The sequence below is a fragment of the Leptonychotes weddellii genome, chromosome 14 (assembly GCF_054177405.1).
Source record: "Leptonychotes weddellii isolate Sample4059 chromosome 14, ASM5417740v2, whole genome shotgun sequence".
NCBI lineage: Eukaryota > Metazoa > Chordata > Mammalia > Carnivora > Phocidae > Leptonychotes > Leptonychotes weddellii.
This window is the reverse complement of record NC_138382.1, coordinates 33,787,035-33,798,836: the sequence shown is the minus strand read 5'-3', so window position 1 is coordinate 33,798,836 and position 11,802 is coordinate 33,787,035. Positions and strand designations below refer to the sequence as shown.

General features: G+C 36.1%; 1 protein-coding gene across 6 annotated transcripts in view; it reads right to left on the bottom strand.

Annotated features, from left to right (window-relative positions):
- CCDC171 (coiled-coil domain containing 171) overlaps positions 1 to 11,802 on the bottom strand; it is a 299,195-nt gene that overhangs the window by 125,052 nt on the left and 162,341 nt on the right. For all 6 annotated transcript variants that reach the window (XM_081804103.1, XM_081804102.1, XM_081804104.1 and 3 more), the window contains 3 exons: positions 7,729 to 7,955; positions 7,057 to 7,239; positions 1,269 to 1,454 (listed from right to left, as the gene is read on the bottom strand). In XM_081804103.1, the coding sequence (XP_081660229.1) occupies positions 1,269 to 1,454; positions 7,057 to 7,239; positions 7,729 to 7,955 (596 nt within the window). The remainder of the gene's footprint in view (positions 1 to 1,268; positions 1,455 to 7,056; positions 7,240 to 7,728; positions 7,956 to 11,802) is intronic.

Sequence of the window (11,802 nt, the reverse complement as noted above, 5' to 3'; positions counted from 1 at the left end):
CTTGTGTTCCCTCTCTCGCTGTGTCTCTCTCAGTCAAATAAACAAATAAAATTTAAAAAAAAAAAAAACAATGGGGGGAGGGGAGGGCGCCTGGGTGGCTCAGTCAGTTAAGCATCTGCCTTTGGCTCAGGTCATGATCCCAGGGTCCTGGGATCGAGCCCCACGTCAGGCTCCCTGCTCAATGGGGAGCCTGCTTCTCCCTCTCCCTCTGCCACTCCCCCTGCTTGTGTTTTCTCTCTCTGTCAAATAAATAAATAAAATCTTTTATAAAAAAAAATCAGAATACACCAAAAACAAAAATGAATTCAAAATGGATTCAAGACCTAAAAGTGAGACTTGAAACCATACAAATCCTAGAGGAGAACACAGGCAGTAACCTCTTTAACATTAGCCATCACAACTTCTTCCTAGATACGTCTCCTGAGGCAAGGGAAACAAAAGCAAAAATAAACTATCTGGACTTCAGGATAAAATGCTTCTGCACAGCGAAGGAAACAATCAACAAAACTACAAGGCAACCTACAGAAGAAGGTATTTGCAAATGACATATCCAATAAAGGGTTAATATCCAAAATAGATAAAGAATTTATAAAGCTCAACACCCAAAAAATGAATGATCCAATTAAAAAGTGGACAGAAGACATGAATACACATTTTTCCAAAGAAGACATACAGTATAATTCTATTAAACTTTATAGTCAACATTTTCCAAATATACCATAGTCCTAAATCCATTAATGAAATTTTCTAAATGGCAACTATTTTATTGTAACTTCTCTTTTCCCTTCTAAGTAGCTTTGCCACAAATATATGACAGGGAGAACAACTCTTTCTAACCAAACCTTCCTCCTCCCCAGGCACACACTTATATAAGAATCAGACAGACCCAGACCCAGAACTTTACACAATCCAAAAGATACGCAGAGTTTCAATGTTCAGAGGGCATAAAACAAGTAAAAGAAAACAACTAAAGAGAAGAAGAAACAAGGAAGGTAAATGAAAAAAAAAACTTGAAATAATAGTAATTACTGGAAATACCCCTACTTTGTTTTCAACTATCCAAGTAAAACCTACTTTGACATTTTTGATACATGTGAATGCACGCTTGGAATTGAGGTCCCAGAACCAAGTTCATTCCATCCTTATAAACTTTTACAGGATAAAATTTCAGATCTTGGGCTCTATTCCCTAGCAGGAGCTATAAATGATTCCCTCGAAGATCCACACCTAAAGGAAATAAACCACTACCGCAAGAGACACTTTCCTACCTTAACAGCTTCTCCTAGAGTTTGGTTTTTGTCAGCTTCCTCACTGGAATGCAGTTCAAGTCTATAATTCAACTCCTGCAATTGCTGTGCCTGCTCGTTCAGCAGCATCTGAGCCTGTTGTTCCCGAAGTAATGCATTATTCAGTTCTTCACATGCACTTTCAAACTTCTCGTGGGTGATCAGTTTCTGAAAAAAGGATTAAAAAATTCAGTTATAAGCTAGCTGCGTTGTTATATCACTTAATCTTCAGAACCAGATTTGCTATCATAGAGTATAACACACACATTTCTAAGTGTCTGATACATGACAAAGTACAACTTGCTTTTCTTAATCTCATAAATCAAGACAAAAAAACATCATTCTGGTTTTTAAAGTAGAACAGCTATATTCCCGAAGTGATCATTTTTAGTCAAATAAAATCTTAGGAAACTTATTTCAAGTTCAAATAAATCCATATTGCTCAGATTACATTTTCATACATGAGCACTTTTTATAAAGAATAAGATTGCAGGAACTAAAGCCTTTAACGAGTTTCGATGCTTTTAAGTGATTACCCGAAAGTCTGTGTTTGGCATGCGTTACTATTCACGTCTCCCTGGTCAAACATCCCCTACTTCAAGAATCCTTACCAGACCATCCCTTCCCAACTCCTTCGACTACTCATACTACCATACCATATTCCTTTGTTTTCTTTATAGTCATTATCATTATCTAAATTCACTTCGTGTAATTATTCACTTTTTTACTGCCTGTCTGCACCCTGCCACCAACCATATATCTAAGGATGGGAGCTCCACTGGGCAGATCTCATTCCACTTGCCCACTCAACACACAGAAGAGTACCTGGTACTCAGTAGCGCTCAGCAGGTATTTGTTGAATGAAAGAATATTCCTATATAAACATCTACAAATAAAAGTGAGCACCAGAGTATACAGCAGAGTTTTTACGATATCATGACTGCTTTAGAGAATGGAGCACTACATCTGTCTAGACAGTTCTAGCCAGGGGCCATCCCTTAAAAGGTGGGGAATCCAGGGCAGGACACACATGTATTATCTCCTGTTCAAAACAATTAAGCAAATGAAAATAAATTAGCAAACAACAAGAGACATCTTGATCTTGAAGTACAAAGAATGGGAACGTTTCACAAAAGGGAAGTAACCTGAGAAATATATATGGAAAACTAAAAAGCACTGTACAAGTCACTTAACCATGCTGTATATATTAAATACATATGTCTATTTAAGACTGATAACTTTCCCACTGTTGAAAAGATTTTGAGGTGAATATAATTAACCACAAATATAAAGCAAATTGATTTAAAATTATTTTTAATTTAGGGTGGGGGGAGGGGAAGAGTAGACTAAAAATCCTATTGATTCGAGGCATCTGGAATACATAAACTAGTGCAGTTGAATGTGGACTTTATCTCTGAGTTTTCTGCCACATGAGACAAATGTGCTTAGTTGTAGTTTCCTTGTGGGCCAACAACAGCAAACACACATCTCATGCAGAGAAAAATTTTTTTACTAGAACTAAGTTTGAGGATAAGTTTATTACATGGGTCTTTCTGTATCATAATATAGTTTTAACTCAGTTTTACTTTGGCGCCAGGTACCTTGCCTGCTGCCTCCCAGAAGCAACTGTCTTGTACTATTATTTTACTTTTCAAAGGTGTAATATAATGCATTCCTCAACACTGATTAAATTTTAAAGTATGGCATAAACAACAGCAACACTCCAGCATAAAAATAGATGGGGAAGGATTTACCCAAGTTGACACAAGGTAAAGGGAATGATCACAAGCTCACAGGAAAGTTGCCTCGTTTCCTGAGAGTCATCTAGGATAGGTGTATCTGATGTATCACTGATATTTTTACAGTGTTTAGATTTGGAGGAACACTTATCTTGTACTCCCTCCTAACAGCTGCCTTACTCTCCACATTGTCCCATTACAACTAAACCCTCCACTTGGAGAACATCAACTTTAACTGCCTCCTCTGGGCACTCCCATTCATTTCAACCTCTTACCATCCCTCTATTCCCTGACACCATAGCACTCCTTTCGGTCTTATGAACAGATACTTTTGTACTTCTTCTACCTTTTGTTTGTTATGTTGTTTTCAAGTATCACTCCTCGCGATCAGACCATCTGTCACTTGACCTCTATAAATCAAGATCCCCATCATTTCCCAGGACTTCTTTCCACTCCTCCAAAATTTCTCCTTCACCTTAAACTTAGCTAATTTTAGCCTCTCTCTTGTCCATCTATCCCTCCCAGAGACTGACTCAATGCTGTTCACTCTTCAGAAAGTAAACAGAATCAAACAAGTATAGCAAAAGAGAATAAGAAAGAGATGGAAAAGCAGCTGTAAGGACCAATAAAGAAAAAAAAATCATGGGAGATGGCTGTTATAGAACAGCGGTCAGTAGATGAACACAGTGCTCAGAAGCAATAAAAATACTGAATAGCGGGACGCCTGGGTGGCTCAGCCGGTTAAGCATCTGCCTTCAGCTCAGGTCATGATCCCAAGACCGTGGGATCGAGTCCCACATAGGGCTCCTGGTTCAGCAGGGAGCCTGCTTCTCCCTCTGCCTGCCACTCCCCCTGCTTGTGCTCTTTCTCTCTCTCTGACAAATAAATAAAATCTTAAAAAAAAAAAATACTAAATAGCTTTCGCAGGCAGGATATTTCCCTTTATGTTACACTTTTAGACCAACTATAAAGAAGCTAGTTTATTTTCCTCCTATGTGCTTTGCCTGAAATCAGTGAAAGATGATGATTGCAAGCACACTCCATTTTTTTAGAGGAAAGTAGCATCATTTTTCCATCTGTTCTGTTTTTAATAAAACAATCCTTTATTAACACAGCTAGATATAGACATTAACCACTGTACTGAAGTGGTTAAAAGCATGAGTTTTGGAACCAGACTACTCAGGTCCAAATCTTTTTTTTTTTTTTTAAAGATTTTTTTTAATTTATTTATCTGAGAGAGAGAATGGGAGACAGAGAGCATGAGAGGGGGAGGATCAGAGGGAGAAGCAGACTCCCCGCCGAGCAGGGAGCCCGATGTGGGACTCGATCCCGGGACTCCAGGATCATGACCTGAGCCGAAGGCAGTTGCTTAACCAACTGAGCCACCCAGGCGCCCCTACTCAGGTCCAAATCTTGTCAGTTCTACTTACTAACTAACTTTGTGACTCTGGGCAAAGTTATTTAGCTGCTCTGTGTCCCATGTTCCTCTTCTGTAAAATAAAGATAATAATAATTTTGAACAATTACTGATATGAGAGGACTAAATAAATCAATTCCTTGAAGTGTTTAGGGTCGGTGCCTGATACATGGTCAATATGGTCATTAAATATTAGAAATCATCACTTTATAACGTTACATCTTCCAATTGTATGTCAAAGTATAAAAAGTACATATCTCATTCCTTCAATTATTACTTCAATTAACCCCATTTTTACTTCTACACATTAGTGAAAGTAATTCACACTAAACATTTCCTGGAACATATTCTTAACTTTTGCTGCAAGCCCGTTATTCAACCAAAGTTCTTATAAGAGGATTCTGTCACCTTCCAGCAACTTTTCTTCAAACTCTAACCTTCTCTCTGGATTCTAGAAACTGAGTCCTGACTACTTCCAAACTAATCAAAGATAAGTTAACTTGTTTTCCTAATAGTTATGGACTAGGAAATCCTACTGTAGGAATACCTAGAATTCCTCATACATATTCCAGGAAGCAACATATCTAATCTTTCAATTTTCAGGAAAGTCACTATCATCTACACCTTAAAAAAAAGTTGGCTATATTCTAAATCTCAAATTATATCAAGAGCTGTTTCTTTCCATTTTGGCAGACCACCTCAACATCCCAGATTTAGTTAGTATACACAATTAAAAGGAAATCAAAAGGAGGCAGAGACACACTCAAAAGGAACTGGCTTTTAAAAGTATAAACAGCTTTTTATGATTTAAGATTAATGGCAAAAGAAAACTGGAAAAAAATGAAACATCTATTAACAGGAAAATAGTCAAATAAATTCTGATATATCCATATGATAGAACAGTATTCATTTATCTAAGATGGAATTAATAATAAGTGACACAAAAAAATGCTTCTAGTACTATAAATAAATATTAATATTTCTATTTTTTTTTGCAAACTGTATATGCAAAATCATTCTAAACTACAACTGTGCATAAGAGCATGCATCTGCATGTGTACACACAAAAAAATGTAGGGAACAAAACTCATCCATAATTCAATATTAATTGGTTATGGGTGGTAAGATTAGAGTGATTTAAATTTCTTCTTCACACTTTTCTGTATTTTTATTTACGACTATCATGTATTACTTTTATAATAAAAAAATTTGAGGCAGCTCTATAATTTTACCTTCTCTGAACAAAAAACTAAGAAAATGAGGGAAAAACTCGTGTCTTTAGACATTCACTGATAAGAGAACTATTACTTATCCCCAATCAGAAGGGTAATTCACAATTACTTGACCTGACTAATTTATAAGAACTTTTGGCCCTTTCAAGGCATAGCTACTTGAAATAATAATTAACATTAGCAATTTACGTTATCATAGGATTAGTAACTAAACTGCTATCTGCCACTCTCTTTCCACAAATGTTAAAATTGCAGATTCCAAATTAGCCATTTAAACTGAAGTTGAACTTGCAAAACTTCGGTTTCCCAAAGAAGGGGGTACTAAAAGTAGCTTGTTGCTAGATTTAGGAAACAAATTTTGTATTTAAATTTATATTAGTTGTCATCAGTTGGATACAATTCTGAAGTTTCAGGGTAACTCCATATTCCTATATCCACACTGAGAACTGCAGTGCTACTAACTAACCCAGGTGGCAAATAGAATATGTGGAAATCTCCATTTTATTGTGCTTCATATATTTACACATTCTGATCTTGATTTAATGTTATTTGGTATCCAGGCTTTCTTTTCTCAGCTATCTTCTGTTTCTTAAATAATACATGAGCTCGATGGAAGTTAAATTGAACATTTCTTTGGAAAAGCAATTTGATTTCAAATGAAATAATCTAGTTTACTCAAAATATTCAATATAAAGGAAAAGAGAGGACATCCCACCTCCCATTCCAAACATCAGGTTCTTCAATTGAGAGAAGTATTTTATTATTTTTTAGTATACATTTGGGGGTTTGTTTGCTAAAGCAGTTAATCTATCCTAACTATAACTTCCTCTTTTTCTACACTTTCAGCCAGAGTATACATTTTAACAGGGCTATGAGTTCTGCTGACAGAGAATCAGTATTACTTTAAGCATCTGGTATAACTCCTGGTTTTTTGAGATATAATTGAGATAGAACATCATTTAAGTTGAGGGGGAACAACCTGTTGATTTGATACACCTATATATAAATCACAATATGATTACCACCATTACATTAGCTAAAACCTCTAACATGTGACATAATTATCATTCCTTCTTGTGGTGAGAACATTTAAGATCTAGTCTCTCAGCAACTTTGACATATATAATGCAGTACTGTTGGGGAATTTTAGAAGAGAAGTTTTCTGAAGAAAAAGAAATCCTATTAATGGGACTCTGAATTATTTGAAAAAAACAAACAACCAAAAGTTAAAACAAATATAGAGCTATATAGAGATATATAGATCATATATGTGTGTATATATGTGTATGTATATATGTGTATATATATGTTTGTGTGTGTGTGTATATATAGAGAGAGGAGAGTTCCCCAGAGCCACAGTATTGTAAATCACACATACTTACAGACTGCTTAAATTCATTTAATTGCATTTGGAGACCCTGGGCTTTGTCAAGTTCCTTTTTCATTTCATTCACATTTCGTTTGAATTCTGTGACCTCCAAGCGCAGTGAGCGGCGTTCCACTTCTGCTGCGTGCAGTCTTTGTGTAAATCCAAATATTTGCTTCTGTAATGATGCTGTGCTTTTCTATTGTTAATCAAGAGCAATTTTACAAGCAGTAACTACAGGTTTACTAATAAATCAATAGCAACAGCCATTTTACCAACTTAAATGTATCTTGGATTATACAGAGAACAATACTAGCTGTAACTGACACTTAGAGGTGAAAGCTTTACTTTTTATGTGACCAATAATTTGGTTGATATGAAATGAACAACCAACGAAAATAAATAATCTAATGGCTAGAAAAGGGAGTTGACATTTGTTTATGTCCCTTAGCATTCTGTTGCAGTCTACTTACAGAAATAGTAAAATCACAACTCATGCCAGAACTTTTGTATTTGGATATTTTAGACACTTACTCGGAAGTGCTATTACGTACTGCATTAAAGAGTACATGAAACCTAAAGGAAATCTAAATACATTCATGCACAACTAATTTAAACTACAAATGAGTGTGATTCAGAGTTAAATTTACAATCCTAAAGTCACTATTTAATGAAATTGCATACATACCAAAATGGGCACATGGCCACGTAGACCATACTTCAGGGCCAGCGTATTTACTTTATGAAGTCCACGAGCCAACCTCTGAACCAGAGAATCTTTTTCTATGTATGTAATACTCCTGCTACTATGCAAAGGTATACTCTCCATGGCCAGACTAACTTTATCCATGAGTTTTGCAAAAGAATTCTTGGCTGCACCTATGAGTAAATGTCCACAAATTCTGGAATTTGGATCTTCGGGGCGGGGGGGAAAAGAAAAAAGAGGCAGAAAAGATGTGAACTGTCTCTTGCTCATTTCACAACTCTGCCAATCGCAACACAATTAAAATATTTTCTCAGTTATTTAATTCCCATTCACCTGTAGTGATTCATTCAGAAGTCCCCTCCCACATTAATTTTCACTATGAAAAAAAGGAATGCAGAAAATAGCTCACCTACTGAACAACATATCTAAAGAAAATCTGCATGTATGTACATTATATCATTTACACTGAACACTATGACACTAAAAATTCATCATCACTCTTTTCTTTGCTTTAAAACCTAACATAAATTCATTTTCCATTTACAACTACTGAAGCTTGTTACCTTAATGCCATACTATTTATATTCTCAGACAAGAAAATATAATTTGCCTTAGTCCAAGGCAATTAAAATTTTACAATGACAATTACTTATTTCCCCACAGGATTTTGGTAATCATCCCTCTCACATAATGGACTTAAGGTCCCAGCATATCCAACATGGCCTGCTTGCTGCTAGATTCATCAGGTCTGTAATTAATAATTGTGTTTAGTGTTGATAAATAAAATTGTCAGTGCACTTTCTACTAATTGGTATTCCAGATAATGGTTAATAGGTTTATTTATGCCTTAATAAAAGTCATGTAATTTAGTTTTCCCTCTGCTAGGCAGGTCTTAATCTGTCATTACATGTTTTATGATACTATCTGTGTAAAATGACAAGCATGGAGAGATTATTTAAATTCAGTAGTATACCATTCTACATTTCAGGAGCCTCTGCTGTTGGAATTAACTTAAATTTTGTCTTTACATCATAAACACAAAAAGGATATTTGGCCAGTTTTATCCAATAGAAAAATGTTTTATAATTCTAAGAATACATACGGTTCAACAGTAAAGAACAACATTGGCTGGGAAGGTGATCAAACAGTGGTTTTCTAAGTCAGAAAGAACAATCTCACAGAAGCTCTGTGTTCAAAAATGTGAGGCTTCTTTTATTTCTTTATTCCTCAGTGGATAAAAGGAAAGATAAATTTTTAAATTTATGCAGCAGTCATGGGGCACCTGGGTGGCTCAGTCGGTTAAGCATCAGACTCTTGATTTTGGCTTAGGTCATGATCTCAGGGTCATGGGATTGAGCCTTGCATTGGCCTCAGCGCTCAGCAGGGAGTCTGCTGGAGATTCTCTTTCTCCCTCTCCCTCTGCCCCTCCCTCTGCTAGCATGCTGTCTCTCAAATAAATAAATAAGTAAATAAATCTTTTTAAAAAATTTATGCAGCAATCAGATTTTGGAAACCACAACTGCCTAGAAGTTATACATAAAATAAAAGTTATAAATTGAATAAAAGCATAATACCCTTCATGTAGAATTTATTTCTATTAGTTATTGATGCATTAACTTCTAACAATATAAGGTGATATAAGTTTAATTCTATATACCTCTCATAAACATACTCTCTAAGAATCCCATTGACAGAAGGCATATAAAGTATAATTAAAATACACAGTTCCTTTGTTAACAATCAATTATTTAAATAAGTCATGAATAAAAAAGAGTTCAGTAGCTTCACATACCAATTAACATAAAATACAGAACAACTGATTTAAAAGAATTGTTAAATTAGTGTTTAATAGGTCATTGAAAAAATAAACAGTAAAAGCCATTTTACCTATATAACATTCAATATTATACATCATTCCAGTGCCTAATATATGTATTCCCTGTGTCTCAACTGGCTTGCAAATCATTAACTGTGTCTTTTGTTATCTCAGTAAACCCTGTATTTGTACTGTACCAGCCTAGCATATATGGATATTTTGTATGTGTTTATTGGATTCATTGTACTTCATTTTACTTCCATAGCAGCTGCAACATGCTGAATATAAGGATGCATTCAATAATACCAAGAAAGACACATAGATCAATGGAACAGAATAGAGAACCCAGAAATGGACCCTCAACTCCTTGGTCAACTAATCTTTGACAAAGCAGGAAAGAATGTCCAATGGAAAAAAGGCAGTCTCTTCAACAAATGGTGTTGGGAAAATTGGACAGCCACATGCAGAAGAATGAAACTGGACAATTTCCTTACACCATACACAAAAATAGACTGAAAATGGATGAAAGATCTAAATGTGAGACAGGAATCCATCAAAATCCTAGAGGTGAACACAAGCAGCAACCTCTATGACCTCGGCCGCAGCAACTTCCTGCTAGACACACCTCCAAAGGCAAGGGAAACAAAAGCAAAAGTGAACTACTGGGACTTCATCAAGATAAAAAACTGCTGCACAGCAAAGGAAATAGTCAACAAAACTAAAAGGCAACCTATGGAATGGGAGAAGATATTTGCAAATGATATGTCAGATAAAGGGCTACTATCCAAAATCTATAAAGAACTTACCAAATTCAACACCCAAAAAATAAATAACCCAGAAATGGGCAGAAGACATGAACAGACATTTTTCCAAAGAAGACCTCCAAATGGCCAGCAGACACATGAAAAAATGCTCAGCATCACTTGGCATCAGGGAAATCCAAATCAAAATCTCAATGAGATACCACCTCACACCAGTCAGAATGGCTAAAATTAACAAGTCAGGAAACGACAAATGTTGGCGAGGATGCAGAGAAAGGGGAACCCTCCTACACTGTTGGTGGGAATGCAAGCTGGTGCAGCCACTCTGGAAAACAGTATGGAGGTTCCTCAAAAAGTTAAAAATAGAGCTACCCTATGACCCAGCAATTGCACCACTAGGTATTTACCCAAAGGATACAAATGTAGTGATCCAAAGGGGCACTTGCACCCCAATGTTTATAGCAGCAATGTCCACAATAGCCAAACTATGGAAAGAGCCCAGATGTCCATCAACAGATGAATGGATAAAGAAGATGTGGTGTGTATATATACAATGGACTATTACTCAGCCATCAAAAAGGATGCTATCTTACCATTTGCAATAAGGCAGATGGAACTGGAGAGTATTATTCTGAGCAAAAGAAGTCAATCAGAGAAAGATAATTATCACATGGTTTCCCTCATATTGGAATTTAAGAAACAAAACAGAGGATCATAGGGGAAGGGAGGGAAAAATAAAACAAGATGAAATCAGAGAGAGAGACAAACCATAAGAGACTCTTAACTATAGGAAACAAACTGAGGGTTGCTGGAGGGGAGGTGGGTGGGGAGATGGGGTAACTGGGTGATGGGCATTAAGGAGGGCACGTGATGTAATGAGCACTCGGTGCTATATGCAACTGATGAATAACCGAACTCTACATCTGAAGTTAATGATACACTGTATGTTAATTAATTGAATTTAAATAAGATTAAAAAAAAGAAAAATTAATATTTTTAGTGCTATGTCAAAAGCTATTCTTTATATTTTTTTAATTTTTTTAAATTTTATTATGTTATGTTAATCACCATACATTACATTAGTTTTTGATGTAGTGGTCCATGATTCATTGTTTGCGTATAATACCCAGTGCTCCATTCAATACGTGTCTTCTTTAATACCCATCACTGGGCTAAACCATCCCCCCACCCCCTCCCCTCTAGAACCCTCAGTTTGTTTCTCAGAGTCCATAGTCTCTCATGGTTCGTCTCCTCCTCCGATTTCCTGCCCTTCATTTTTCCCTTCCTACTATCTTCTTTTTTTTTTTAACATATATTATTTGTTTCAGAGGTACAGGTCTGTGATTCAACAGTCCTACACAATTCACAGTGCTCACCACAGCACATACCCTCCCCAATGTCTATCACCCAGCCACCCCATCCCTCCCACCCCCCACCACTCCAGCAAACCTCAGTTTGTTTCCTGAGATTAAGAATTCC